The sequence below is a fragment of the Acomys russatus genome, chromosome 4 (genome assembly GCF_903995435.1).
Source record: "Acomys russatus chromosome 4, mAcoRus1.1, whole genome shotgun sequence".
Taxonomy (NCBI): Eukaryota; Metazoa; Chordata; class Mammalia; order Rodentia; family Muridae; genus Acomys; species Acomys russatus.
Genome location: NC_067140.1, coordinates 55,849,936 through 55,876,445, shown reverse-complemented (window position 1 = coordinate 55,876,445; position 26,510 = coordinate 55,849,936). Strand labels below are relative to the sequence as shown.

Here is a 26,510-nt window from a genome sequence, read left to right as displayed (position 1 = left end):
GACAAGAAGTAAGGAAAGGAGTTATACAAAAATAGTTTCTTGGCTTCCTGAAAGAAATTCCAATGCTCTATAAGTACATTTAAAATGCTGATGTGGTGCTAGAGAGATGGCTTAGTGATTTAGAGCACTGCCTACTCATCCAGAGGACCCAGATTTGACTGATCCAGAGGACCAGTACCCACAGGGCAGCTCACGCCTGTCTATAGCTCCAGCAATCTGATGCCGTTTTCTGGCTTCTGTGGGCACCAAGCATGCCTGTGGTACATAGACAGGCAAAGCACCGGTACATATAAACTAAACCAAAAGACAAATAACAACAACAAAAACAAAGCAAAAAAGCATTAAGTTGGAATGGTCTTGAGAGAAAATATTAAGATCAGAGTTCAAGGTCATCCTCAGCTATACAGTAAGTTTGAGGCCAGCTGCACTTGGGAGGCAGATGCAGGTGGCTCTATGTGAGTTGGAGGCTAGCCTGGTCTACAAAGTGAGTCCAGGATAGCCAAGGCTACACAGAGAAACCTTGTTTTAAAAAAAGAAAATAACTGTCTATTAAATGAAAATGCAGCAGAATATCTCAAATTAACTGAAAATAGGTATTCAAGTATTTGAGTATCAATATTTATAGCAGCATTATTCTTAGTAGAAAAAAATGCAAAAACAACTTTAATGGCAGTTGAAAAAATTCACACACTGCAGCACATACGTATAATGGAGTACTACTCAGCTCTAACAAGGGATGACGTGGCAATATGTGGACAAGAATTAATTTTTAAAAATATGCTAAGTGAAGTTGAGCACAGGATGTACACCTGTGTCCCATCAGGAGATGGAAGGATTATTTGAGCTCAGGGGTACCAGGACAACACAGCAAGATTCTTCTCTAGGGGCTAGAGAGATGGCTCCTCAATGCTTAGGTGTGCAGGCCTGGGCTGGATTTCCAGAACTCTCAGCAGCTCGCAGCCACTTACAGCTCTGGCTCCGGGTGATCGGATGCTCTCTTCTAGCCTATGCAGGCACCAGGTACAGACATGGTGCACAGACATACATGTAGGCAAAACATTCATAGGCAAAGTAAAAATTAAAAAATAATGACAATTTTTAAAAAAAGAAAAAACTGGGAAATGGTGGCACAGGCCTCTACTCAAGAGGCATAAGCAGGGGGTCTCTGAGTTCAAGACCAGCCTGGTATACAGAGAAACTATATAGTTGCAGGACAGCCAGAGCTACACACACACACACACACACACACACACAAAACAAAAACAAAACTCTGTATTGAAAAACAAACAAAAAAGCAAAAACAAAAAACAAAACCCAAAAAAAGGGACTTTCTAAAACACCAGCAAAAGATGAATTTTCTGAGTCACTTTACTGTACTGCTCCAGAGCTAACTACATAAGCTACAGAATGCTGTGTTTCTGACTAGCTAAAAATGTCACTGAGTATCAACTTCTTAAAAGAGAAACATTCTAAACAAGAGGCTCAGTGGCAGTGTACTTCCCCAGCATGAAGGAAGCTTCCAGGCTTTGATCCCCAGCTCCTCCACTCAGCTAAAAAGGTAAAATGTGTGAGGTGAGAGATGTTTTTAGTCACAACACTCAGGAAACAGAGGCAGGTGCATCTCTGTGAGTTTAGAGACTACCCTGGTTTACAGAGCAGGTTCCAAGCTATTCAGTTACATTGTAGGACCCTGACTCAAAAATAAATCAATAAAATAAAAAAGGTAAAACTTGTCCAGCAGTGGTGGCACACACCTTTAATCCCAGCACTTGGGAGGCAGAGGCAGGCGGATCGCTGTGAGTTCAAGGCCAGCCTGGTCTACAAAGTGAGTCCAGGACAGCCAGGGTTAAACAGAAACCTTGTCTTGAGGAGAAAAGAAAAGAGGGAAAAAAAAAAAGGTAAAACTCAATATAAAGTTTGGGACAAACTGCTCTCAAAATTTGTCACCCTGAACTTGTGTCAACTTCTATGGTCTCCACAGTTCAGAAATCCACACTATGGAAGTCACTCTTCCTCACCCACAATTCAAGCACAGTATTCCAAGTCCTGTTTGAGCAATAGCGGTTACCTTGGAGGCATTCACACTCCAAACGATTGCCTACCACTTTCTGCTGACTGAAAGGCACACATTCTTGTCTAGGGTACCTCACCACACTTAATATGGTCCCCAGAGGGGACAAACAGGCTTCCTGAGGCCATGGAACTAATTGCTAAGCACTTCAACCTTCTTCTCAAGACACTAGGTAGACAGGAAAGGAAACTAGTTTTGAGAACTCCATTACCCAAGACAAAAGCCAAGTTTACTTTGACCTTTTTGGGAGGTGAGAAAAAACTTCTGCCATTTAAAATAAATACAGGCCTGAAGCAGTGCTGAGGGCTGGGGTCTTGGGAAAACCAAGCGAGCAATTTACAGTGAGCCCCATCGCCAGCCCAGCCAGCCTTTTGTTTTACTTAAAACTGTTTCGTTCTGGAGGCCCACTCTGGCCTCCTGAGTGCTGGGATTACAGGGGTGAGCGATCAAAACTGCCCCTTGTTACTTTTGTTAATTAATAAAATGACATTCTAACCCTGAAGGCTGGAGAGATGGCACTATCATGAGTACAGAGTTCATATCCCAAGCCACATAACAAGCCAGGCAGCCTACAAACGACTGTAATCCCAGCTCCAGGGGAATGGAAACAGGACAATCACTGTAGCTTGCTGGTTTCCAGCATAGCCAAGAAAACCAGAGTTGCAGGTTCAAGGATAGATCCTGCCTCAAACAAATAGGTAGAATACAAGAAGACACCTGACAACCTCTTTTGACTTTCATGAGCACATACAGGCACAAGTACCTACATGTATGCTGTACACATACCATACAACACACCCACTATAAAAATCAAAACAGCATTATGACTTTCTCAATAATTTTTGTTTGGCAAAAATAAAATAATATACTTTATTTTTTGTTTTAAAAAATTAGTTACACCATGGTGGCACATGCCTTTAATCCCAGCACTCAGAAGACAGAGGCCAGCCTGGTCAACAAGTTCCAGGACAGCCAGAGCTACAGGGTAACCCTGTCTTGAAAAACCAAATATAAATAAGTAATTACATTTACCTTGTGTATATTTGTTTGTTAGTATGGTTTTTGAGACACGGTCTCATTATGTAGCCCTGGCTGTCCTGGAACTCACTACGTAGACCAGGTTGGCCTTGAAAGTCAGAGATCCACCTGCCGTTGCCTCCCAAGTGCTGGGTGGGATTAATGGTGTGTGCTACTACACTCAGCACAACTTTTCTTAAAACAAAAATCAAACAAGGGGAAACAGCTCAGTTGTGGAAATCTTGTCCAGCCTGTCTGAGGCCCTGGGTTCCATCACCAGAGTCATAAAACAACTAAAAGCCTACCGAATAACGCACATTAGTAAAGGATCAATAAATGTAACCCTAAGCTTTCTGGGTTACACTGCATTTCAAACACACTTCCAACTGCCCATTCCTATGGACAGACTCCCTTCAGCTTATTAAGGGACTGTATCTCAACCCACTGGGAGCTGAAACACTGAAAGCTGAAAATGCATGTACCATACCCAACCTACCAAACATCATAGCCTAGTCTGATTCAAGCACCTTCAAATCATAAGGGCAGTTTGGCAAAACCATTTCACAAAGCCTCCTGTGAAACGAAGTGTTTGGCATCTCATGTAACTTACTGAAAATTGAATTGAATGAGAAAACCAAGTACATGGGTAAAGCCTCAGAGCACTGGGAAGCTAGAACAGAGCCCTACACCATGAGAAGCAGGCGAGGGCACGGGGCAGCGGCAGCCTCACCTTCTTTTCAACACCTCCCTCTTCTCTATGCGGTTGAACAGCTCCTGCTCCCTCTCCTTCTCCGTCATCTGCTCCAGCCGGGCCCTGTCCTCCTCGTCCCCCATAAGATCCTCTCCATAGCCGTCATGGAACTCTTCATCTTCTGACGAGGAGTCTGAGTCTGAACTGGAGGAGGAGCTGTTGCTGTCAGAATCTGACACTTCACCTGCAACCAAGGACAAACGTGTGACCCCAGTGTGACATCTGCCACCTTGGCTCTCCCAAAATGAAATGGCACACAGCCATTTCCACTCAATGTGGGATGTCTGTTTGATCTGCCTTTGGTTAAATGCAAACAGATCAGGGAAATTTAGGCTGGAAAAATAAACCACATTTTTTTTTCCTTTTTGAGACAGGGGTTTGCTATGTAGTACAATATATCTTCAAACTCATGATCTTCCTGCCTCTGCCTCCCAAGTTCTGGATTTACAGGCTCAAGAGACCCACCATACCTATCTTTCAACTCAATTCTGTTACTTTGAAAATTCTGTTACAGGCCTATAAAAACAACCTGTAATATATAAATAAATAGTCAAGTTTTGCTAGGTGTTAGTGGTGCAGACCTTTAACCCCAGCACTCAGGAAACAGAGGCAGTAGGATCTCTTGAGATCAAGGACAAGCAGGTAGGTCTACAGAGTGAGTTCCAGGACACTGAGGGCTACACAGAAAAAAGCCTGTCTCGAAAAGTCAAATTTGAAAATAAAAGAAAAATTAAGAACTATAAAGGTACAAGCCAGGCTTGGTGGTGCATGCTTTTAATCCCAGCACAAAGGGAGGCAGAGGCAAGAAGATCACTATGAGTTCAAGGCCAGTCTGGTCTTCAAAGCGAGTGCCAGAACATTGAAGGCTATAAAGAGAAACCCTGTCTTGAAGGGGAGGGGGGGGGGGAAGGCTAATCCTCATTAAAGGATACTGGAGAAATGTGTAAAGTTGTATAGGCAGTGCTAACAAGCAATCTAAGTTAAGACAGTATGAAAATCAAATTAGTCTAATTTTTTTTAAAAAAACAGGATTTCCCTGTGTAGTCCTGGCTGTTCTGGAACTCTCTTTGTAGAGCAGGCTGGCCTTGAACTCAGAAATCTGCCTGCCTCTGCCTCCCAAGCACTGGAATTAAAGGTTGTGTACACCACCACCTGGGCTACAGTTCTTAATTTTAAAAATGTATTTATTTACTTTTATGTATATTTTGGTGTTTGGTGTGTGTGTGTGTGTGTATATATATATGTATGTATGTATGTATGTATGTATGTATGTATGTATGTATGTATATTTATATTTGTGTGAGGGAATTGGAGCCACTGGAACTTGAGTTGCAGACAGTTGTGCACTGCCATGTGGGTGCTGGGAATTGAGCTCTGCTTGTCTGGAAGAGCAGCCAGTGCTCTTAACTGCTGAGCTATCGCTCCAGCCCCTTATTTCTTAATTTTAAGTTAAGTAATTTTTTTTATTAATTTGCTTATTTATTTTGTGGGGGGGGAGGAGAGGGGGAAAGAGGGAGGGGAAAGAGGGGGGAAAGGGGGGTGGAAGGGAGGGCGAGCGCACGCCTATATCAGGACTTGTGTGTGGAGGTCAGAGGACAAACCTTTAGAGTCAGGGGTTTCGTAGCATCCGGGCTTCCTGCGGTGAAATTCAAGTTCTCTGGGTGGCAAGCACCTTGATCACTGAGCCACCTAGCAAAGCCAGTTAATTCTGTTTTGAGCTGGAGGCTTACTGTGCTGTCCAGACTGGCCTCCAAATTCTGGGTTCATGTGACTGTGCTGCCTCAGCCTCCTGAGCAGCTGGGACTACAAGGGTGCACTAACCACCAAGCTCGGATAAGCCTCTCTTTTCATGCCATTACAGTTTGAGGAATCAAAGCCTGCTGTGTTGTTCAAGAAGGTTCTGTGAGGTGGTCATGAAGCTTATTCTGTATGATGGTAAAGACGGTCTATTTGACTAAATCTAGAATCACACACGAGGCAAGCCTATGGGCAAGCCTGTGAGGGATATCTTGATTAGGATAACTTAGGTGGGAAAACCAGCGCTAAAAGTGAGTGCCACCATTCCCTGAGTTTAAACCTTGGATGCACAAAACAAAGAAGGGAGCTGTGCACCAACATTTATCTCTGCTCCCTGACAGCAGACACACTGCGGCCAGATGCCTCAGGCTCCTCCACCATCCCTTTCCTCCTGTATGAAGGGCTACATCCCAAAACTGTGAGCCTAAACCGACCTTTCCCTTCTTGTAATACAGCCAGAGAAAGGGTTAATGCGCCCACCTTACCGCGCAGCCCTGGCTGGCCTGGAACTGTAGACCAGGCAGCCCCACTTCCACTTCACACAAGTGTTGAGACTGCCCTGTCTCAAACATCTCAGTCTTTATGCCGTAAGTGAGTAAGTCTGCATTCTTTTTTTTTTTTTTTTTTTTAAAGATTTATTTATTTATTAGGTATAGTGTTTTGCTTGCATGTATACCAGCACACCAGAAGAGGTCACCAGATTTCATTATAGATGGTTGTGAGCTACCATGTGGCTGCTGGGAATTGAACTCAGGACCTTTGGAAGAGCTGGCAAGTGCTCTTAACTTCTGAGCCATCTCTCGAGCCCCTCTTTTTTTATTTTATTTTATTTTTGGGGGGGTTTTCGAGACAGGGTTTCTCTGTGTAGCCTTGGCTGTCCTAGACTCACTTTTGTAGACCAGGCTGGCCTTGAACTCACAGAGATCTGCCTGCCTCTGCCTCCTGAGTGCTGGGATTAAAGGCGTGCACCACCACACCCGGCTCTTAAATTTTGTTTTTAATTATGGGTATGATGTGCCTTTGTGTGGGGATGTGTATGAGTGTGGTGCCTTCAGAAGTCAAGGTATCAAAAGCCTCCTGGAGCTGGAGTCACAAGTGCTTGTGGTTTATTTACTGTGAACCTAACTCAGGTCTTCTGTAAGAGTGTACTGCTCGTAACCACTGAGCCATCTCCCCACCTCAGCCTGCATTTTTTATCAATTAGTAACTCTTCATATGAATGGTAGCTGCCATGGTGGCTGACAGAATGTGAGCAGGGAAATGTGAGTAGTGAAACTGAGAAACTAAATTTTAAATATGAATTTTATATCATTTAAGTTTAAATAGCAATAGTTAACCCCAATTTGGTTTAGTTGGTTTGTTCTGTCAAGAAAGAATTTAGGTTATGAATTTGGCAAGTATATTCCAAAAGTGATTTATGTTCTTTGCTGTCCCTCCACCCATGGTGCTGCGGATCAAACTCAGGTGTTTGAACATGACAGACAAGTTGGCTGCCACCAAGCTACAGTCCAACCCCTTCAAAAAAGCCAGCTTCGCTCCTCCTCCTCCTCCGCCTCCTCCTCCTCCTCCTCCTCACTGTGCCCAGTCCTGGCTGGGGTCTATACTAGGCTTTAGTGCTGCTGCTGTGTTTTCTCCCCTAGGAAAGTCTCCTCTACTTCCCTCTTAGTGACAACCCAGAAGCATATAAAGCTGTCTGTGGCTACTGGTGCTGCCAGCTTGGCCCTCCTGGTTAGACACTTATCCCCAGGTCTCCCTGTAGAAAGGCTAGTGTGTACTAGGCAATGCTTTTAGACCACAGAGACATCTTGCTCCCCACAAACTCAACCCCACCCATTAGATTTTGATAATTCTACATTCTTTTTTCACTTTTCTCAGATTCAGAAGTTTTAGACAGGGGGATCACCAGACAGGGGGATCACCAGCCCAAGGTCAACCTGGACTACATAGAGAGTACAAGGCCAGTTTGACCTGAATAGCAAAAAAACAAAAATGACGGTGAAACAAAAAGGACAGCATATATTACTAATGGACCAATTATACCAGATCCGACTTGTATTCACAGACATGGGCTTAAAAGCAGGTTAGACCATTTTTTGGCCAAAAAACCATATAAAGTTTACTACTCTAGTCCTGGAAAAAGTTCAGCTGTCAAACTAGTATTGACCAAAAAAAAAAAAGGCAAAATTTCTGAACTGTCTTCATGGAAGAAAATTTTCTGTGAGGTTCAGTATCTGTTTCAAAAATGTCCCTTCTCAGTCAGACCATGAATTTCCCAGAAAAAGGAAGAGAAGGTACTGAAGATTGAGAGGGGCCCAAAGCAGGGGGGTCTATGGTCAGACTCCAGCACCTCATCAACCCTTTGGTATTACAGACCCATGGCCTCTGAAAAACTCAAGTCCACAGCTCTCCTAGCAGAGGCCCAGTGCAGTACAGGCCCCTTGCTTTCCCACTCTCACACCTCCGCCTGGGCTGGGTGCTGGGCTCACCTTCCTCAGGAGCTGAGCTCTCAGCTGAACTGTCTTTGTCTGAACTGCCTGAGGAGGCAGTTTTGTTGGCTTGTTTCTTCATGGCTCCTTTCTTCTCTATTTTTCTGGTTTTTCCTTTCTTCTTATTTTTATTGCTCCCAAATGTCCACTATAAGGGGGGGAAAAAAGGAAAATTGAAATAGGACTATGCACTTTAATAAAGTGACGCATGCTTATAATACTAGTGCTTTTAAAGGGAGAGTGCAGGAGTCTGGGTTTGAAGCTAGCCTGGGATTACACAGTGAGACTGTGTTTTTAAAAACAAACACAAAACCAAGAGAAAAGAACTTTCTATTTTATGTGTTAGAGATGGCAGTAATTGCTGACGGCTGGTATGCTGGATTAGAGTATACAAGATGGCTGAGTACTCAGGTCTCAGGAAGGCAGAGAACATTCTGCAGGAGAAAAATGACAAAAAAGCACATGGAGAAAGGACAGGGCCACTTTTTGGCACAAATAATAGCATCAGCAACTCCAAGGAAGTAGTAAATTAGATTATTAAGTCTGAGCATGACTGTTGTTTTAAAATCTGTGAGGCTCACACCTTTAATCCCAGCACTCAGGAGGCAGGGGCAGGGGGGTCGCTGTGAGTTTGAGGCCAGCCTGGTCTACAAAGTCTAGGACAGCCAAGGCTACACAGAGAAACCCTGTCTCGAAAAACCAAAAAAAAAAAAAAAAAAATCTGTGAGGCTCAGACAGCCCAATGGCTAAGAGTCCATACTGTTCTCACAGAGGACCTGATTCAGTCACAGACAGGCACTAAGGCACACCGCTAGTAAGTGCAGAATTAGATCTGCAACAGAGAACTGCCTCATATAAAATACACCGAGGCACAGTGTCTCCTGCTTCCTGTCATTTTTATTTACTTTTCTGTGGGTAGTGTACATGTGGATGCGAGTGCACATGTATGTTTGTGCATGTATAAGCCAAAGGTCAATGTCAAGCGTCTACTGCTCTCCACCTTAGTGTTTGCAACAGGGTCTCTCACTGAGACTGATGGACGTGAGCCTCGAGGATCCGTCTGTCTTCATTGTGGTAGAGGTATAGACGTGATACCCAGCTTTTATGTGGGTGCTGGGGATCTGAACTCCTATCTTCATGCCTGTATGGCGGGCACTTTACCGACTGCAATGTCACAAAGACTGGGGGCTGGAGATGACTCAGAAATGAGGAGTTCTGCTGCTCTTTTAGAGGACTGGGGTTCAGTTTTCATATGGTAGCTCACAGCCATCTGATAACTCCAATTTCAGGAGATCCAAAGTGCTTTTCCGACCTCCCCGGCAGCAGACATCCAAGTGTTGTACAGACATACATGCAAGCAAAGCACCCACACCCCTGAATCTCCACTGCACTTCTAAAGCCGAGATCTAGACTAGTAAACTTAAGGAACTTGCAATTTGGGTCACTGAAGAAGCAAGCAGCACATGTTTGTAATTCTAGCCTGAAGTCTTTTGGTATTCTAACCTGCTGTTCCAGAATCACTTTAGTTGAAAAATAATTAATGAGTTTTATTCTACTTTTTACGTTTCATTCTATAAGGAATGTGTATTAACTTATGAAGCTCCTTTCATCGCCAGACTATTCGATTTTGTACTCTACACTTTCTCCATCTCTACTTAGCAAACAGACAGCGTCTTTCATTCTAGTCTAACAGGTGATAACCCTCGCTCACCAGCATCACTACATTTATGCTGGGTAGTTTTTGTTGTTATTTTGGTGATTCTGGAAGATTAGTGTCCCACAGAAGCTCATCCTAAGACCCACACTCTTACTTTGTCTTGATAAAATAGTGTTGAAAACACTTTGTTTCTAGAGACTATGTTTTCCTATGGAGCCCCGGTTGAACTCAAACAGGCAATCCTGAGTGTTAGGATTGCAGGGTGATATATTACTTTAATTGCCATTTACTTTTCATTTAAAGGGAATGAAAACAAAACAACTGTATGTTCTGAGATAACATTATCATGAGTGAATAGTGACTTGGATAGGTGACTTTGCGTTCTAAAGTATTAATTTCAACACCTAGATAATCAGCTAGAAAGAAATTGTAATCTTCTCTTAACACTGAAGTTCCAGGCATTTCTAAGTTTAAATGCTTAAGGAAAATGATTTGGAAGACAGTTTAATCACAGCACTTGGGAAGCAGAGGCAGGTGGATCTCTGTGAGTTCAAGGCCAACCTGGTTTACAAAGTGAGTCCAGGACAACCAATGCTACACAGAGAAACCCTGCCTGGAAAAAAAAAAATCCAAACAGTTCACAATGTTCAAATTTTTAGTAAATTGGGCTAAAACTTCAGCAATTTTCCATGCAGACAGTATTAGAGTCAATAATGTATACTGTCCCATTGGTTCTTGTTACAATAAATAGGACAAAACTGCACACAGTACTCCCTATCTATGTCTCAGCTATAAAATGCCTCAGTGCACCTTTTCAAGTGTCTGGACTCTCCACAAGGAAAATGTGAGGCACTTCGGAGTGAGGTATCAGGGTCATGTGTGAAAATGGCTAGGTCTGTTTTTGCCTACAGGTAAGGGTTTCTAATGTGCAACAGAGCCAAACTCTAAACTCCCTGAGGAGGTGAGTGCTGACCAGAGCAAAAACTACCTAAATGTGAGGCCACACAAATGAACCCAACTGGGAAAGAACCATGAAACCACCGCTTCCTCATCCTTCCGTTCTCTTTCTCTGTCTAAGCCTGAGCCTAGGAACTGCCCCCATCTGTTGAATATGACAGTGCTTTATGGGGAGGTACAAAAACCAACGGTAAAAACTGAAAAATGTAAATGCTGATTTAAAAGAGGGCTTTTTGCTAAACCTAAATGTGAAGAGGGTATCGGCTGGTTTTCGCCCAACAGTTTTCAAAGAGGATGGCAAAGCTACCCTTCTCGCCCAATGAGGCTGGCTCAGTGAGCTCCGTGACACCAAAGGAAAATAACCACTAGAGCAATATGTGAACCTTTAGGGTAATTAGAATATTACACCTAAAAAGAAATCTTTAAAAAAAAGGGGGGTGGTGCTGGATTGATGGTTCAGCGGTTAAGAGCACTGGCTGCTCTTTAGAGGTCCTAAGTTCAATTCCCAGTAATCACACAGTGGCTCACAACCATCTGTAATGGAATCTGATTCCCTCTTCTGGTGTGCATGAAAACACCAGCTTGACAACTTGAGTTCAATCTCAAGAACCCACATGGTGGGGGGAGAGTCAAATCCTAAATTGTCCTCTGACCTCCACATGCATGCTATGACTCATGCATGCCCACAGGAATGTACACACAAAGTTAATAAAAATTTGTTTAAAAAAATACTTTCTGCTGAAGGTCAGCAGTGAACACTATCACCTGCAATGCCCTTTGTTCAGTTGCTAACACTAACTAGAGTGGGGAGAATCACCTATATTTCCACTACCCAAAAATAAACACACACTTATAATCTGAGAATTTCAGTAAGAAAGACTCAAAGAACTCCAATTATCATCCAAAGGTTTTTTTTTTTTTTTAATTTTGGCCCCTGGAAGATATATATTTGTAGTATTTTATATTAAAATATATGAATCAGGGCTGAAGAGATGGCTCAGAGGTTAAGAGCACTGGCTGCTCTTCCAAAGGTCTTGAGTTCAATTCCCAGCAACCACATGGTGGCTCACAACCATCTACAATGAGATCTGGTGTCCTCTTCTGGTACAAAACACTGTATACATAATGAAAAAATAAATCTTTAAAAAATAATGAATCAGAGATTCCTAGTTTTTGCTTATGCACAAATATTTGATATTTGTGCAATACCCATTCTCCCAAAATACAGATGCTAATGAAGTATAAATGAAGATAGTCAAGACTTTGTGGCAAGAGAAACAATATAGAACTATCATTCTCCAGCCCTTCAGCTAGGGACTCCTTGCCTATCCCTTCAAATCCCTCATTCTCCTGACAGAGGGAGAACGAAGTCTTTCACAATCCGAGTGTGACCGACAGTACGTGTAGTGCGGGGAAACAGGGCAGAACTCGTGTTCTGGTGTTTTGTCCATTTAGGATGAAGTACAGGACATGAGCTGCATCTTACGACTTTGAGGGGACGGAGGCAGTAGTGAAGGGGAAGCTCTACCACATCTGTCACGAGTCCAAGCAACTATTTTTTTTAAAGACTTATTTATTTATTATGTATACAGTGTTCCGCCTGCATGTATGCTTGCAGGCCAGAAAGGGCATCAGATCACATTATAGATGGTTGTGAGCCACCATGTGGTTGCCGGGAATTAAACTCAGGACCTCTGGAAGAGCAGACAGTGATCTTAACCACTGAGCCATCTCTCCACTCCCACCGCCCCCCCAAGCCTCTATTTTCTTTTCTGTGGAATATGGGAGTCCAGATGACCTCTAAGACCCTCAACATTATGGGATTTTATATGAACTGGATGTTTGACAGGAAGGCTTTCTAGATATTAACAGCCAGCCACAAAAGGGCGTAGCTGAGAAGTCATGGTTTCTGAACTTTGTGTTTTGTTTACTTTTTTCCTGAAGATTAAAAAGGCCATAGACGTTGAAGAGTAAACACACCTTATGTCGCTTCAAAGGCCCCTGAACTTTGAGTACAGAGGCCAGAGCAGCCCCCGTGATGGCTACCCACAAACCACCAAGGAGAGGAGGAGGACTGGGTTGTCAGTCAGTACTCCCATACATACTGATATCCTGTTGCTTTCCTATGCAGACTGTATGCAAGCGATTATATAGATGCACAGCAAAGAAAGCCCAAAATAAAGCCTAGAGGGAAGACGTTTCTCACTTAATAAATCAAGACTGTAGCCTGACTCTCATTGAGGTTAACAGTCTAATGGGCAGCAGTTAATTAACAAATCAGAAGGCATGTACTATACTATGCCATATCATCCTGAGGGCGTGTGGATGTTACAAGCAGCCTGGGACCAGTTTCCTTCCAAACATTCAGACGAAAGATGGGATGGAACACAGGATGGGAATGATTGCTTGAGACTTGGGTAGCCTTGACATACTGAGTATTGTGAATATTCTGGAGGCAGGAGAACAAAGAAATTTGAAGATTTCAGACAGCATCTCTAAGAGGCAAAAAGACCTACCTGCCTAGGTCTTGGAATACAGAGCAGAAGGCATTCTAGCTCTTGAGCTAATTTCTTCCCTCTTGAGCTAGGGTCTCATGTAGCTCAGACTGGCCACAAACTCACTGCATTAGCCAAGAATGAACTTGAACTTCCGATCTTCCTGCCTCATCTTCCACACAAGGAATACAGGCATGGATCTCCATGCTGGTTCTGAATTGAATTTGTATGCGAAGTAAAAACATTTCAAGTAAACAGTGTTCAAGAGTAATGGCTAGGCTAGTGACAAAGAGTGCTGAAAATGGGTCAAAAGAACCAGGGAAGAGCCAAGCCTTTAACCTGAGACTGTTTTCTTCCCCATAAAATACAAGTAACATTGACTTAACTGCTCACTGAGGGTAACATGAGACTAAAAGGAGACAGGACAACAAAGGTCTCAATCTCATTGTACGCTGTGTTCTAACTGTGTGCAGAGCACTCACTAGCACACAGGAGGCCCTGAATTTGATCTTCAGCAGATCATAACTGGAGACATGAAGATCAGAAGTTCAACTTGGAGAGAGGGCTCATCGATTAAGAGTACACACTGCGGGCTGGAGAGATGGCTCAGTGGGTAAGAGCGCCGCCTGCTCTTCCAAAGGTCCCGAGTTCAATCCCCAGCAACCACATGGTGGCTCACAACCATCTATAATATAATGTGATGTGATGCCCTCTTCTGGCCTGAAGGTGTACATGCAGGCAGAACATTGTATACATAACAAATAAATAAATCTTAAAAAAAAAAAAAAAAGAGTACACACTGCTCTTGCAGAGGACCTGATTCCAGCACCCACATCAGGAGGTTCACAGTGGTCTGTAAGTCCAGTTCCAGATCTGATGTCTCTAGATTGTACTAGTACTGCAATCACAAGCACATATCACACAAACGCACGCACACACACACAATTATAAATAAAAAGCATTATAAAAGAAGTTAAAGTTCACCAGGTCCTGTGGTGCACGCCTGTAATCCCAGCACTTGGAGACAGAAGCAGACTGATCTCTGTAAACTCAAGGGCAGCCTTGTCTACAAAGTGAGTCCAGGACAGCCAGAGATACACAGAGAGACCCTGTCACAAAAAACCTTAATTAATTAATGTTAAGTTACTTTTGGCTATACCTTACATCATCGAGTTTATTAAAGCCAGCCTGGGACATATGAAGAAAGAAAAAGAAAAGAAAAGAAAAGAAAGAAAGAAAAGAAAGAAAAAGAAGAAGAAAGGAAACGAAAAAGGAAAGAAAGAAAGATATTAGAAAGAAGAAAGAAAAGAAAAGAAAGAAAAGAAAAAGAAGAAAAAGAAAAAGAAAAGAAAGTAAGCCAGCCGGGCGTGGTGGCGCACGCCTTTATCCCAGCACTCAGGAGGCAGAAGCAGGCAGATCCCTGTGAGTTCGAGCCCAACTTTTTTTCTTTTTAACTGAGGACAAGGGAGAATTTGCATTTCTTTCTTATCTAGTTGTTTCTAAAAAGGACTCTGAAAGTGTCTCATGTAGGATTCGAAAACTTTTAATTTTGTCATGTTATTAAGATTTTTATGGGGCTGGAGAGATGGCTCAGCAGTTAAGAGCACTGACTGCTCTTCCAAAGGATCGAGGTTCAATTCCCAGCACCCATATGGCAGCTCACAACTGTCTATAACTCCAAGATCTGACACCCTTACACAGACATGCATGTAGGCAGAATACCAATTCACATAAAATAAAAATTAATTAATTTTTAAAAAGATTTTATGTGTATGTATGTGTGCCACCAGAGTACCTGGTGGACGCCAGAAGAGAGCTTCGAATTTCCTACAGCTGGAGTTAGGGATAGTAGATAAACTGCCATGTGGATGCTGGGACCCAAATCCAGATCTGCTAGAATAACAAAAGCTCCTTTTTGTTTTTTGGTTTTGTTTTTGTTTTTTTAAAGACAAAGTTTCACTGTATAGCCTTGGCTGTCCTGGAACTCCCTCTATAGACAAGGCTGACTGTCTCCACCTCCCCAGTGCTGGGATTAAAGGTGTGTACCCCCATCCCTTCCCACCCCACCACCCCCGCTGTAGCAAGGGCAGAAACTCAAGCACTAGGCCAGAACCTCAAGCACAGCTAGCATGTACTTTAACTGTGAGCTACACGTTCAGTCCAACATTATGACTTTCAGCCACTGAAGTGTTCCTTCCAGCTTCTGAGACTTGGTCCATACGAAACAGAAAGAGTCTTGCTTATTTTTATTTATTTATTTAAATTATTTATTTATTATTACATATACAGTGCTCTGCCTGCATGTACACCTGCAGACCAGATGAGGGCATTAGATTACATTATAGATGGTTGTGAGCCACCATATGGTTGCTGGGACTTGAACTCTTAACCTCTGAGCCATCTCTCCAGCCCATTTATTTATTTATTGGTTTTTCACAACAGGGTTTCTCTGTGTAGCCCTAGCTTTCCTGGAACTTATTCTGTAGACCAGCCTGGCCTTGAACTCAGAGATCCACCTGCCTCTGTCTCCTGAGTGATGGGATTAAAGGCATGCACCACCACTGCCTGGTAAGCCTTGCTTATTTTTATGTGTCTCTCAAAACTCATTTAACTATATAATACAGCAATATATTTACTAAATCTAATGTTTCCCCTTAAAAAAATACTGTACATAAGAAAGACCATTGGGCTGGAGAGATGGCTCAGAGGTTAGGAGCACTGACTGCTCCTCCAGAGGTCCTGAGATCAATTCCCAGCAACCACATGGTGGCTCACAACCATCTATCATGTTATCTGATGACCTCTTCTGGCCTGCAGGTGTATGTATAAGCAGAGCACTGTATACATAATAATAAATAAATCTTTAAAAAGAAAGAAAGAAAGAAAGAAAGAAAGACAGACCATTAAGGCTGGCAGATCTGGACTCAGGCAGGTCAGCTCACACTACTGTACCAACCAAGGACAGTGCACGCAGTAAACCCAGAACCCTCTCCAGGTCTAGACAACAGACACCACATTCTCCACAGCTGTGTGGAGAGCAGGGACTGACTTGGACATGAATTCTGGTGCCCCCTACTTGACCACTTCCCCTTGGTGGGGAGACCTGGTCACACTTAGAGGAAGAGTTAGCAGGCTACCAGAAAGAGACCTGATAGGCTGTGATTTTATTTATAGTGGGGGACGAGGTCCCCTTCTGTCACAGACCTAGAGGAGGGGAATAGGATGAAGGGAGGGGGGGGGGGGAACAGGACAGGAAGATACAAGTGAGGAAATAACAATTGCGATATAATCAAAATAAATTACTTAAATTTAAACAAACAAACACAAATACTATACATAAAACATTCACTTATGGGCCAGGCTGTGGTGGCCCACTCCTTTAATCACAGCACTCAGGAGGTAGAGGCAGGTGGATTTCTGTGAGTTCTAGGCCAGCCTGGTCTACAGAGAGAGAGGGAGTTCCAGGACAGCCAAGGCTACGCAGAGAAACCTGTCTCTGCAGACCACAGCAGCAGCACAATCCACTTATTTCCTCCCCTGTTAGGTCTTATCTTATTGTCTAGTGCATAAATCTTCTTCTAAATGGGAAGGTGTCATGGCTTCTTGCTTTTTCACGCCTCCCTGTATCATTTAAGTAGCTATTAACTTGCTCTAAAATCAGAATGCTTTTCTCCTTGTGACAAACTACTCATTCATTCCCCAACCCAGCCCAGCAAGACAGGGTCTCATGTAGTAGACTGGCCTTGAACTTGATATGTACATAAAGATGACCTGAGCTCTTGGCTTTTGCTTTTGCTTTTGTTTTTTTGAGACAGGGTTTCTCTGTGTAGCCCTGACTATCCTGGAACTCACTCTATAGACCAGTGCTGGACTCAAACTCACAGAGATCTCCTTGGCTCTGCCTCCCACGTGCTGAGATTAAAAAAAAAAAAAAAAAAAAAAAAGATTTGTTTGTTTGTTTATTATTTATTATGTATACAGCATCTGCCTGCATGTGCACCAGCCCACCAGAAGAGGGCATTAGATCTCATTATAGATGGTTATGAGCCACCATGTGGTTGCTGGGGGAATTGAACTCAGGATCTCTCGAAGAGCAGACTGTGCTCTCAATCTCTGAGCCAACTCTCTGGAATTAAGGAAAGAAATTTCTTTCTTTTTTAAAAAGTTTTATTTATTATTTATACAGTATTCTGCCGACACATGCTGCAGGCCAGAAGAGGATACAAAATCTCACTATAGATGGTTGCGAGCCACCATGTGGTTGCTGGGATTTGAACTTAGGACCTTTGGAAGAACACAGTGCTCTTAACCTCTGAGCCATCTCTCCAACCTCCAGAAAGAAATTTAAGTGTATATTCATGATTCACTAATGACAAAAGTACCCAGGTATGATGGCTTATACTTACAATCCCAGCACTTGGAGATAGAGACAGGAGGACTGCTGCATATATTGAGACCCTGTCTCAAACCAATGAACAAAGCGGGGGGGGGGGGGGGGGGACGACAAAAAGACAAAAATAAAGGAGCATAAAAAATAATAATAATAAAGGAGCATATATGAAAAAACTCCAGGAAGATTCTGGCACATGTATGTTCCATCTGACTGAGGATGGCCACTTCAACAACCAAAAAATTTTAAAAGGCTAGTTTGCAAGTAGCAAAGATGTAAAATCAAAGCAGAAATGATGCAGCACAGTACTAGTGCTATTTCTCCTCAGACAGATGTGTGGATGGACAATCAGTTCAGCAGAGGGAAAAGACAACAGCCCCTTCTCAGATTTCATGGATCCTCCAGGAATCATCTACCCAACCTAAACTACCTATAGCAACCTTAATTCTGGATCATGGTACCAATAAATTCTCTAGTGCCAGATTAGAATGAAATATGAAAATAAAACAAATCAAATCAACTCTTTATGTTGCCTCCTAACTGTCCAAAGCAGTAAACCATTTGCTCTAACTCTGAGTCTTCTGTACTGGGCTAGGTGGGAAGATGAGCTTTCAGAATACTTAACACAGAGTTTGCTACTCCCCATCAGACAGAGCTGCAATAAGCCTGTGGGCCTGGGGGCAGCAGCAGGAATTAATTACTTTGTATGGGGTACTGAAGAGATGGCTAAGTGGTTACGAATCCTTTGCTGCTCTTCCAGAAGGCTAGTGTTTGTTCCCAGAACCCAGGTGGAAGTTCATAGCCACCTGTAACTCCAGCTTAAGGGGATCTAATGCTCTCTTCTGGGCCCTTCAGGCACTCGCAATCACGTGCACATACACAAAGATAGATATACAATTAAAACTAAACCATAAAAAGAACACCTGGAGGGGGGGGCACTCCAAACCCCTTTCCATGGTGGACAGGGCACAACTTAGCAGTCAAGCTTTTCCTCCTTAAGTATATAAATAGCTGAGGTAAAGGGTGATGTCTTGGGGTGTTTGTTTGTTTGTTTGAATGTTTTTCTTTGAGAGAATCTTGATAGATAGTCTCAGCTAGTTTTAATTCAAAGATCCCCCTGCCTCAACCTCTCCAATGTTAGGGTCACCATGCTTGGCTAAGGTTAAAAATGCTTGTGTAACTAGAACAAAGGAAACCCTAACTATAAAGATTTATCACTGGATCTACTCTGCCACCAGCTCTGGACTCGGATGCTGTCAAGCTGACATACTAGGGGTAGGGGTGTGGTGGCATACGCCTCTAACCTCAGAATTTGGGAGGTGGAGACAGAAGGCTCAGGAGTTTAAGGTCAACCTCAGCTACAGTGAGTTCCTGGCCAGCCAAGGCGACAGAAGAAGACAACATCTCAAAACAAATAAACGGAACAAAACAAAGATTTTTTTCTGCACTGTTAAAAAAACTGCACTAAAAAAACAAAAACAAAACTCAAAATCAAATTAGTTCACAGGCCTCACAAATTTTATAATAGATCAGGTAATTTTATTGAGATAAATTCCAGTCCCTGCAATGGAAAAACAGACATGGGGCTGGAGAGATGGCTCAGAGGTTAAGAGCACTGGCTGCTCTTCCAGAGGTCCTGAGTTCAATTCCCAGCAACCACATCATGGCTCACAACCATCTATAATGAGATCTGATGCCCTTTTCTGGTGTACATGCAAACAAAACACTGTGTATTTAATAAATGAATAAATCTTTTAAAGAAGATAAGAGAAACAAAAGAAAAACAGACATTTACTATCTCTTGCTGTGGAAAGCAATTTTAGGTCTAGTGAGTTATTTAAGACTAAGAGAACATTACTACAGCCGATCAGAATGCAAGCATTGTCAGTTTACATACAATGGGAACTGGTGAATACTGCTCCAGGGTTAATTAAACTCCATGTTATTAAATAAGCATTTTAAAATTTGCTGTTGAAGTATTTGCCTCAACTGTAGACTAAGAGGTTGAAGAGAGAGGGCAGAATCTCTCTTCCAGGAAATCACTAAGGACAAAGGTTCTTCAAGTCAAACACCCCACACCCCCACAGCCACCACCTCGATGTTTTAGGGCTTTGTTTTTGCTACTGGACTATTTGAGAAAGCTGCCTTGGCTTAGACAATGACAGCTGTCTAGTTTAGTGTTTAACTTCCTGTAAAGTTAACACCATCATTTTGAGGGATGGCAAATCAATCTTCCCAAAGAAAGTTTTGTATTTCAAGAACTGACCACTAAAATAAGTAAATTATATACATTTTTTCTTTATTTTTCTCTTGAGGCTGGGTCTTGCATAACCCAGGCTGGCCTTGAACTCTTGATCCCACTGCTTCAGCTTTCTGAATGCTGAGATTATAGTCATGTACCACAAAGCCTGCATTAGACCCTGTTTTCTAACGTGAGAGCAGTATTTAAAAGATGGCTTTTTTAAAAGGTGACTAATGGCCAGGCAGTGATGGTGCACATCTTTAACCCCAGCACTCAGGAGGCAGAGGCAGGCAGATCTCTGGGAGTTCGAGGCCAGCCTGGTCTACAGAGTGAGTCCAGGACAGCCAAGGCTACACAGAGAAACCCTTTCTTAAAAAAACAAAAGAAAAAAAAAGTGACTAATGTTTGGCCCTTCTACAATAGAGAGAATGCCCACCATGTAAGGCACATAACTCAAAGCTATGCTATCACAATTTCTTTTTCCTACCAAGTTTTTGTAGGTCCTGAGTTATAGGCCTTAGTTTAAGGAAACAAAGTCATCAGGCATCACCAATTCCAGAATCTTCATCAAATGCTTGTCAATCACACAGGCCTAGCTCCTCCACACCCACCTCATCGTCACTGTCCGACGTCTCTGAGTCTGAAGAGGCTGCAGGCTGACTCACAGGAGGCTCCTTCTCCTCGGAGTCACTACGTTTCCGCTTTGCCAGGGACAAGAGCTCCTAATTGGGCAGAAATAGTCACATCAGTTTTGCTCAACAGAAAAGTATAATGAAATGTCTGCTCTCCCTGATCTCTTCTATATACCTGTTCTTTCGACTGAAGCACACACTCATGAGCCCTGAGCACATGAGCAGACAGAACACCAGTATCCACGTGTAAAACGTAAGCTTCAAAATCTGCCCTCTCTTGAGGGAGCCAAGTAAACAGGAAATGGAATTGGAGCTACTTTCAAATTTTCAAGTCCCTCTCTAAACTGCCAAGCACTGACCACCTGTATTGAATGGCAAGAGCTATGTCTGCAAAGATAATCTGCTTCATGTTTTAAATGACAGATGGCTAATACTCCAAGGATCTTTTATACTATTTCATACTAAAATTAGCATTTGTGGCTATTCTATCTAATAAGCTTACAAACTGTAAGTTTCTGAGATAATTTTATATTTTGGAAATATAAATTAAAAAAGAGGTATATTTCTGATATATAATCCAGTGTCACACAGTAAGTAGGATGTGTGCTGGCTATAAGTCTTTTTTTTTTTTAACTTTTATATTATGTGCATTGTTGTTTTGCCTGCATCTATGTCTATGTAAGAATGTCAGATCAGGGGCTAGTGCGATGACTCAGAGGTTAAGAGCACTGTCTGCTCCTCCAAAGGTCCTGAGTTCAATTCCCAGCAACCTGGTGGCTCACAACCATCTATAATGAGATCTGGTGCCCTCTTCTGGCAGACAAAACACTGTATACATAAGTAAATAAATCTTTAAAAAAAAAAAAAAAAAAGAAAGAATGTTAGATCAGTCCGGGTGGTGGTGATACACACCTTTAATCCCAGCACTTGGGAGGCAGAGGCAGGTGGATCACTGTGAGTTCATCTACAAAGCGAGTCCAGGACAGCCAAAGCTACACAGAGAAACCCTGTCTCAAAAAAACAACAAACAAACAAACAAACAAAGTCAGATCTTGGAGTTACAGACTCCATCTTGTGAGCTGCCATGTGTGTGCTGGGATTTGAACCCAGGTTCTCCAGAAGACCAAGCACCGCCCTTAACTGCTGAGCCATCTCTCCAGCCCCGCTGGCTACTACGCTCACCAACAATCCCAACACTCCCATTCACTACCTCCACCCTGGTGATTTAAATACAAGGGGTGGCAGTGGTGGTGCTGCCTGCTGTCACATGTGTTACCATTACTTCTTCCATATTCTCAGTCCAGCTACTCAAAAACACGACAAAGGGTCTCTTGCTCCACTCTCTGCAACAACAATAGCGGCTGCCCCTTAGACTGTTCTTACTAGAAACCAGGCGCTCTCCTCAGCACCTGACACTTACTCCTCACAACAACCCACAATCCTTATTGTTATCACTCCCATTACAGATGAAGAGGCATCTGGAGGGCTGATGAGTGCTCGCTGTGAAAGCCTGATGGTCCTCAGAACCCACAAGCAGTGGAAGGAGAAAACAGACTCCATTAGCTGTCCTCTGGCTTCCACACGTGCTAGCCCATACACATGCACCATACATACACACAATTTTACACACACATTTTAAAAAATGACCTATCTATTTCTATTTTATGCACACTGGTGTTTTGCCTGTGTGCATGTTTGCCTGTGTGAGGATGTGAGATTCCCTAGAACTGGAGTTACAGACAGTAGGGTGTTGGGGGAAGGTCTGATGTATTTTGATACTAATTACTGCTTGCTGTCTCTGTGACTCATCTTTTGATTAATAAAAAGCCATCCCACCTAGGCAGGGCAGAGGAGATAGAGGTGTAGCTAAGGTTGTGGGGGGGGGAGCCCTAGGAAGGGAAAGGAGGGAGAAGAAAGACTGCCACGAGGAGGGAGAAGAAAGACCTGAGGAGGAGAGGAAGGCCGCCATGGGTTAGATGGAGAGAAACACATGGCTGGCGGGGGGGGGGGGGGGGGGGGGGGGGGTGGTGGTGGAGAATCCTGCCCAGGTGAAAAACATTAGCAAGTATTTGGGATTAAGGACGGGAGGTAACCTGATAGAAATTGGTAGAAGCAGATGGCATGGGATTGGGGCAGGGATCCTATATTTGCCCCACTATGGGAGGTAGTCTAGAGAATTAGTACCTGCCCTGCTCCAGGTTAACTAAGGCTATAACAAGTATCAGTGTCTTCATTGATCATTAGCTGGACCTGCTGATAACACTAATAATACAGATAATTTTAAAAACAATAGTTGGGAACTGCCAAGTGGTTGCTAGGAATTGGACCCAGGAACCAGTGATCTTAACCACTGAGCCATCTCTCCAGCCTTTATACACACATTTTTGAAAGCAGCATAGGCCCAGCATGGTGGCACATGACTTTAATCCTAGCACTCGGGAGGCAGAGGCAGGTGGATTGCTGTGAGTTCGAGGCCAGCCTGGTACACAAAGCTAGTTCAGGACAGCCAGGGCTATACAGAGAAACCCTGTCTCAAAAAACAAAAACAAAAAAAAACCCAAAGTCAGCCGGGCGTGGTGGCGCACACCTTTAATCCCAGCACTCGGGAGGCAGAGGCAGGCGGATCGCTGTGAGTTCGAGGCCAGCCTGGTCTACAAAGTGAGTCCAGGATGGCCAAGGCTACACAGAGAAACCCTGTCTCGAAAAAAAAAAACAAAAAAAAAAACCAAAGTCTCTGAGCTGTGTAACACCCTTAGCAACAGCTAGTACATGGGAACAGAATCTGAACCTGGCAGTAACATCTTGGTTTCTAACTTACTTGGCTCATGATTTACTGGTCCAAAACATTTTCTACTGTGCCAGAGACAGTGCAGTTAATCAATACTGGCAGTAGTGATCCTTGATGACAGTAGTGCTAAACAATTAGAAGTGAAGTGCAGGACAGATTTTAAAGTAGCAGGCTGCTACAAAGCACCTGTTTTCTTCTACCAGTCTGCCAGTCTCTTTCTATTTTAGGAGTACCGTTCTTCCTTGGCCAGAATGAGAAAATGACCTGAGATTATCAGCTGACATGCCTCTTCTACATAAGCAGTCATGAGACGTCTGTCACTCTTCTCATGTCATTGGAGAACGAGCATTAGATTCTGGAAAGGCCAGAAGTCACAAGAACACCCCTCTTTGACCAGAGGTAATTCCTACAGACCAAATACATAGTAGGGTATTTACACTTAATGCTTTAAGAGCCAGGCACAGTTGCACACGCCTATAATTCCAGCACTCAGGGAGGCAGAGGAAAGCGGATTGTTGTGAGTTTGAAGCCAGCCTATTGTTGAAGCAGTACAGAACAGCCAAGGCCACACAGAGAAACCCTGTCTCAAAAAACAAAAACAAAAACTAAAAAGAAAAAGATTAGCCACATCCTTTTAGTCCCAGCACTCCAGAGGCAAAGGCAGGTGAATCTATGTGAGTTTGAGGTCAGCCTGGTCAACAGAGTTAGTTCTAGGACAGCCAGAGCTAAAATCAAAACAAATGAAACCCCCCACTTCATTCCACTGTATGAATGCACCTCACTGTATTATCACCTACCAGATGAAAACCACTTTGACTGTGGCACAATTTCATAGTCATAGTTTCTATTCCACTTGGATAAAAATCTAAATATAAGACTGTATTTGAATTTGTTGATGGCCTGTACTACTTAAATTTTTGTTTGTTTGTTTGTTTTTCGAGACAGGTTCCTCTGTGTAGCCTTGGCTATCCTGGACTCGCTTTGTACACCAGGCTGGCCTCAAACTCCTAGCAATCCGCCTGTCTCTGCATCCCCAAGTGCTGGGATAAAAGGTGTGCGCCACCACGCCCAGCACATTAAAAAAGTATCATTATATTATTATTGTTGCTTAGTTTTTGTTTTTCGAGACAGGGTTTCTCTGTGTGGCCCTGACTGGCCTTGAACTCAAAGGTCTGTTTGCCTCTGCCTCCCAAGTACTGCGATTAAAAGTATGTACCACCACTGCCCAGCTAACCTTACATTTACTACATTTATGTATGCATGTGCGGGTACACAGTGAGGCTGCGGATGTCAAGGACCACCTGTGAGAGCCAGTTCTCTCCTTCCTCAGGGCCTTTCACCTGCGTCTCAGAGAGTGAACTCAGGCTGTCAAGTTTGGCAGCAGACACCTGTACCTGCTAAATAATCTTGCATTGCTCTGAGGACTGTAGAATTCCAGGTTTAATACCAACTCATTATAACAGACATTCAGATGCACTTGTGCTCTGGTTTGAATATGCTTTGTTCCCTGAACTCTTGCAGTAATTTGTTTTGTTGAGACAGAGTCTCACTATGTGGCTCTGGCTGGCCTGGAACTCACAGAGATCTGTCTACCTAACACTGGGACTAAAGGCATGTGCTACAACACCTAGCTTCTTATAGTAGTTTAATCCACAGAGAATAACTTGATGGTATTAAGAGGAGAAGATGTTCATTTGGGTATGATATGCATAAGCGGTACTCTGGAAGTTATTTTATGCCTGAATCCTGACAGCTTTGTAAGCAGACAGACACATGGACTATTCATGTCTCTTACGATATGATGCAGCCTGAGTCTGTACCATGCTGTTGGCTTCTGGCCTTCAAAACTGTGAGCTAAGCACACCTTTTCTCCCTAAGAAGTGACATAATTCATTAGAGGAATGAAATTTGACTACAGCTTGCAATCAAGTCCTTCACTGAAATAGTAGCTATTACATTCAGTAGATATTCATTAGAAGTCACTAAAAACTGGGCTGGTAGGATGGCTCAGCAGATAAAAGGAACCAGACACTGAGCCTGAAAACCTGCGTTCACTCCCTAGAACCTTAAGTTGTCCTCTGACCTCCACACACCTGTGCACAAGTGTCCACACACACACCCCTAAATCTGTAACGTTAGCACCTGGAAGACTCAAGAAGGAAAAAATGACACAAGCTTGAGGCCAGCCTGGGACTGAAAGGATTTCTACACCATCCTGGGCCAGAGAACAAGATCCTGTAGCAATTAAAAACAAGCAAACAAACAAAAACAAAAGTTCCACTTTACACTAAAAATCTAACAAATGGCTTTCCATTAATGAGCAAACGTAGCTGATAAGCACACTTTCACACGTGCAGCATACTAGCTACAATACAATGATAGTATAGAGACAACAAAGACCGTATTAATGTGAAAACTTGCCCCGGAGCTCACAACACAGAAAGCTACTCCTGCCAAACTACTCTATGGCTTAGCTCTTTATATCTTAATGAGGGCTTGTAGGTGCAGATGGCTAGAACTATGTGCCAATGAAATGCCTCCACAATACTGCACATGAAGAAATTTTTTTATTTTTATTTATGTGTGTGTGTGTGTGTGCGTGCGTGCGTGCGCGCATGCGCGCGCGCCATATGCGTATGCCTACAAAAGACAGAAGAGGATGTCAGATCCCCTGCAGCTGAAGTTACAGACGGCTATGAGCCACCTGACAAGGGTACTGGGAACCAACCTTGGGTCCTCTGGAAGAGTAGTAAGTATTCTTAACTGTTTAGCCAGCTCTCTACCCCCAACATGAAGAGATTTTTAAGGGTGATTTATTTAATATCTGTGTATCTTAGCACTGGAGAGGTATAGCAAAAGATCAGAAGTTCAAGGTCATTGGCTACATGTTCTGGACCATTCTGGGATTTATGAGCCCTACTTTAAAAAAAAAAAAAGGTGGGGGGGGAGCAAAACCCTTCTTTTTCTGTTTTTAAGGGGTTTTGTTTTGTTTTTACTGTTATATTTGTTTACTTGCTGTGTGTGTGTGCACGCCAGCATGTCCTTATACACACATGCATGTCACAGCACACATGTGGACGTCAGAAGACAATGTGCTGCTGTTGATTCTTTCTTTACACTGGGCAGGTCCCAGGGATTGAACTCAGGTCAGAAGACTAAGGCAAGGGCCTCTACCTGCTGAGCCATCTCACCAAACCAAACAAAACCCTTCTGAAGTACTAATTTCC

General features: G+C 43.1%; 1 protein-coding gene across 1 annotated transcript in view; it reads right to left on the bottom strand.

Moving 5' to 3' along the window:
* Rtf1 (RTF1 homolog, Paf1/RNA polymerase II complex component) overlaps positions 1–26,510 on the bottom strand; it is a 66,793-nt gene that overhangs the window by 31,566 nt on the left and 8,717 nt on the right. The window contains exons 2-4 of the mRNA XM_051144422.1: positions 20,475–20,585; positions 8,123–8,270; positions 3,819–4,023 (exon numbers count right to left, since the gene is read on the bottom strand). Coding sequence (XP_051000379.1) covers positions 3,819–4,023; positions 8,123–8,270; positions 20,475–20,585 — 464 coding nt within the window. The remainder of the gene's footprint in view (positions 1–3,818; positions 4,024–8,122; positions 8,271–20,474; positions 20,586–26,510) is intronic.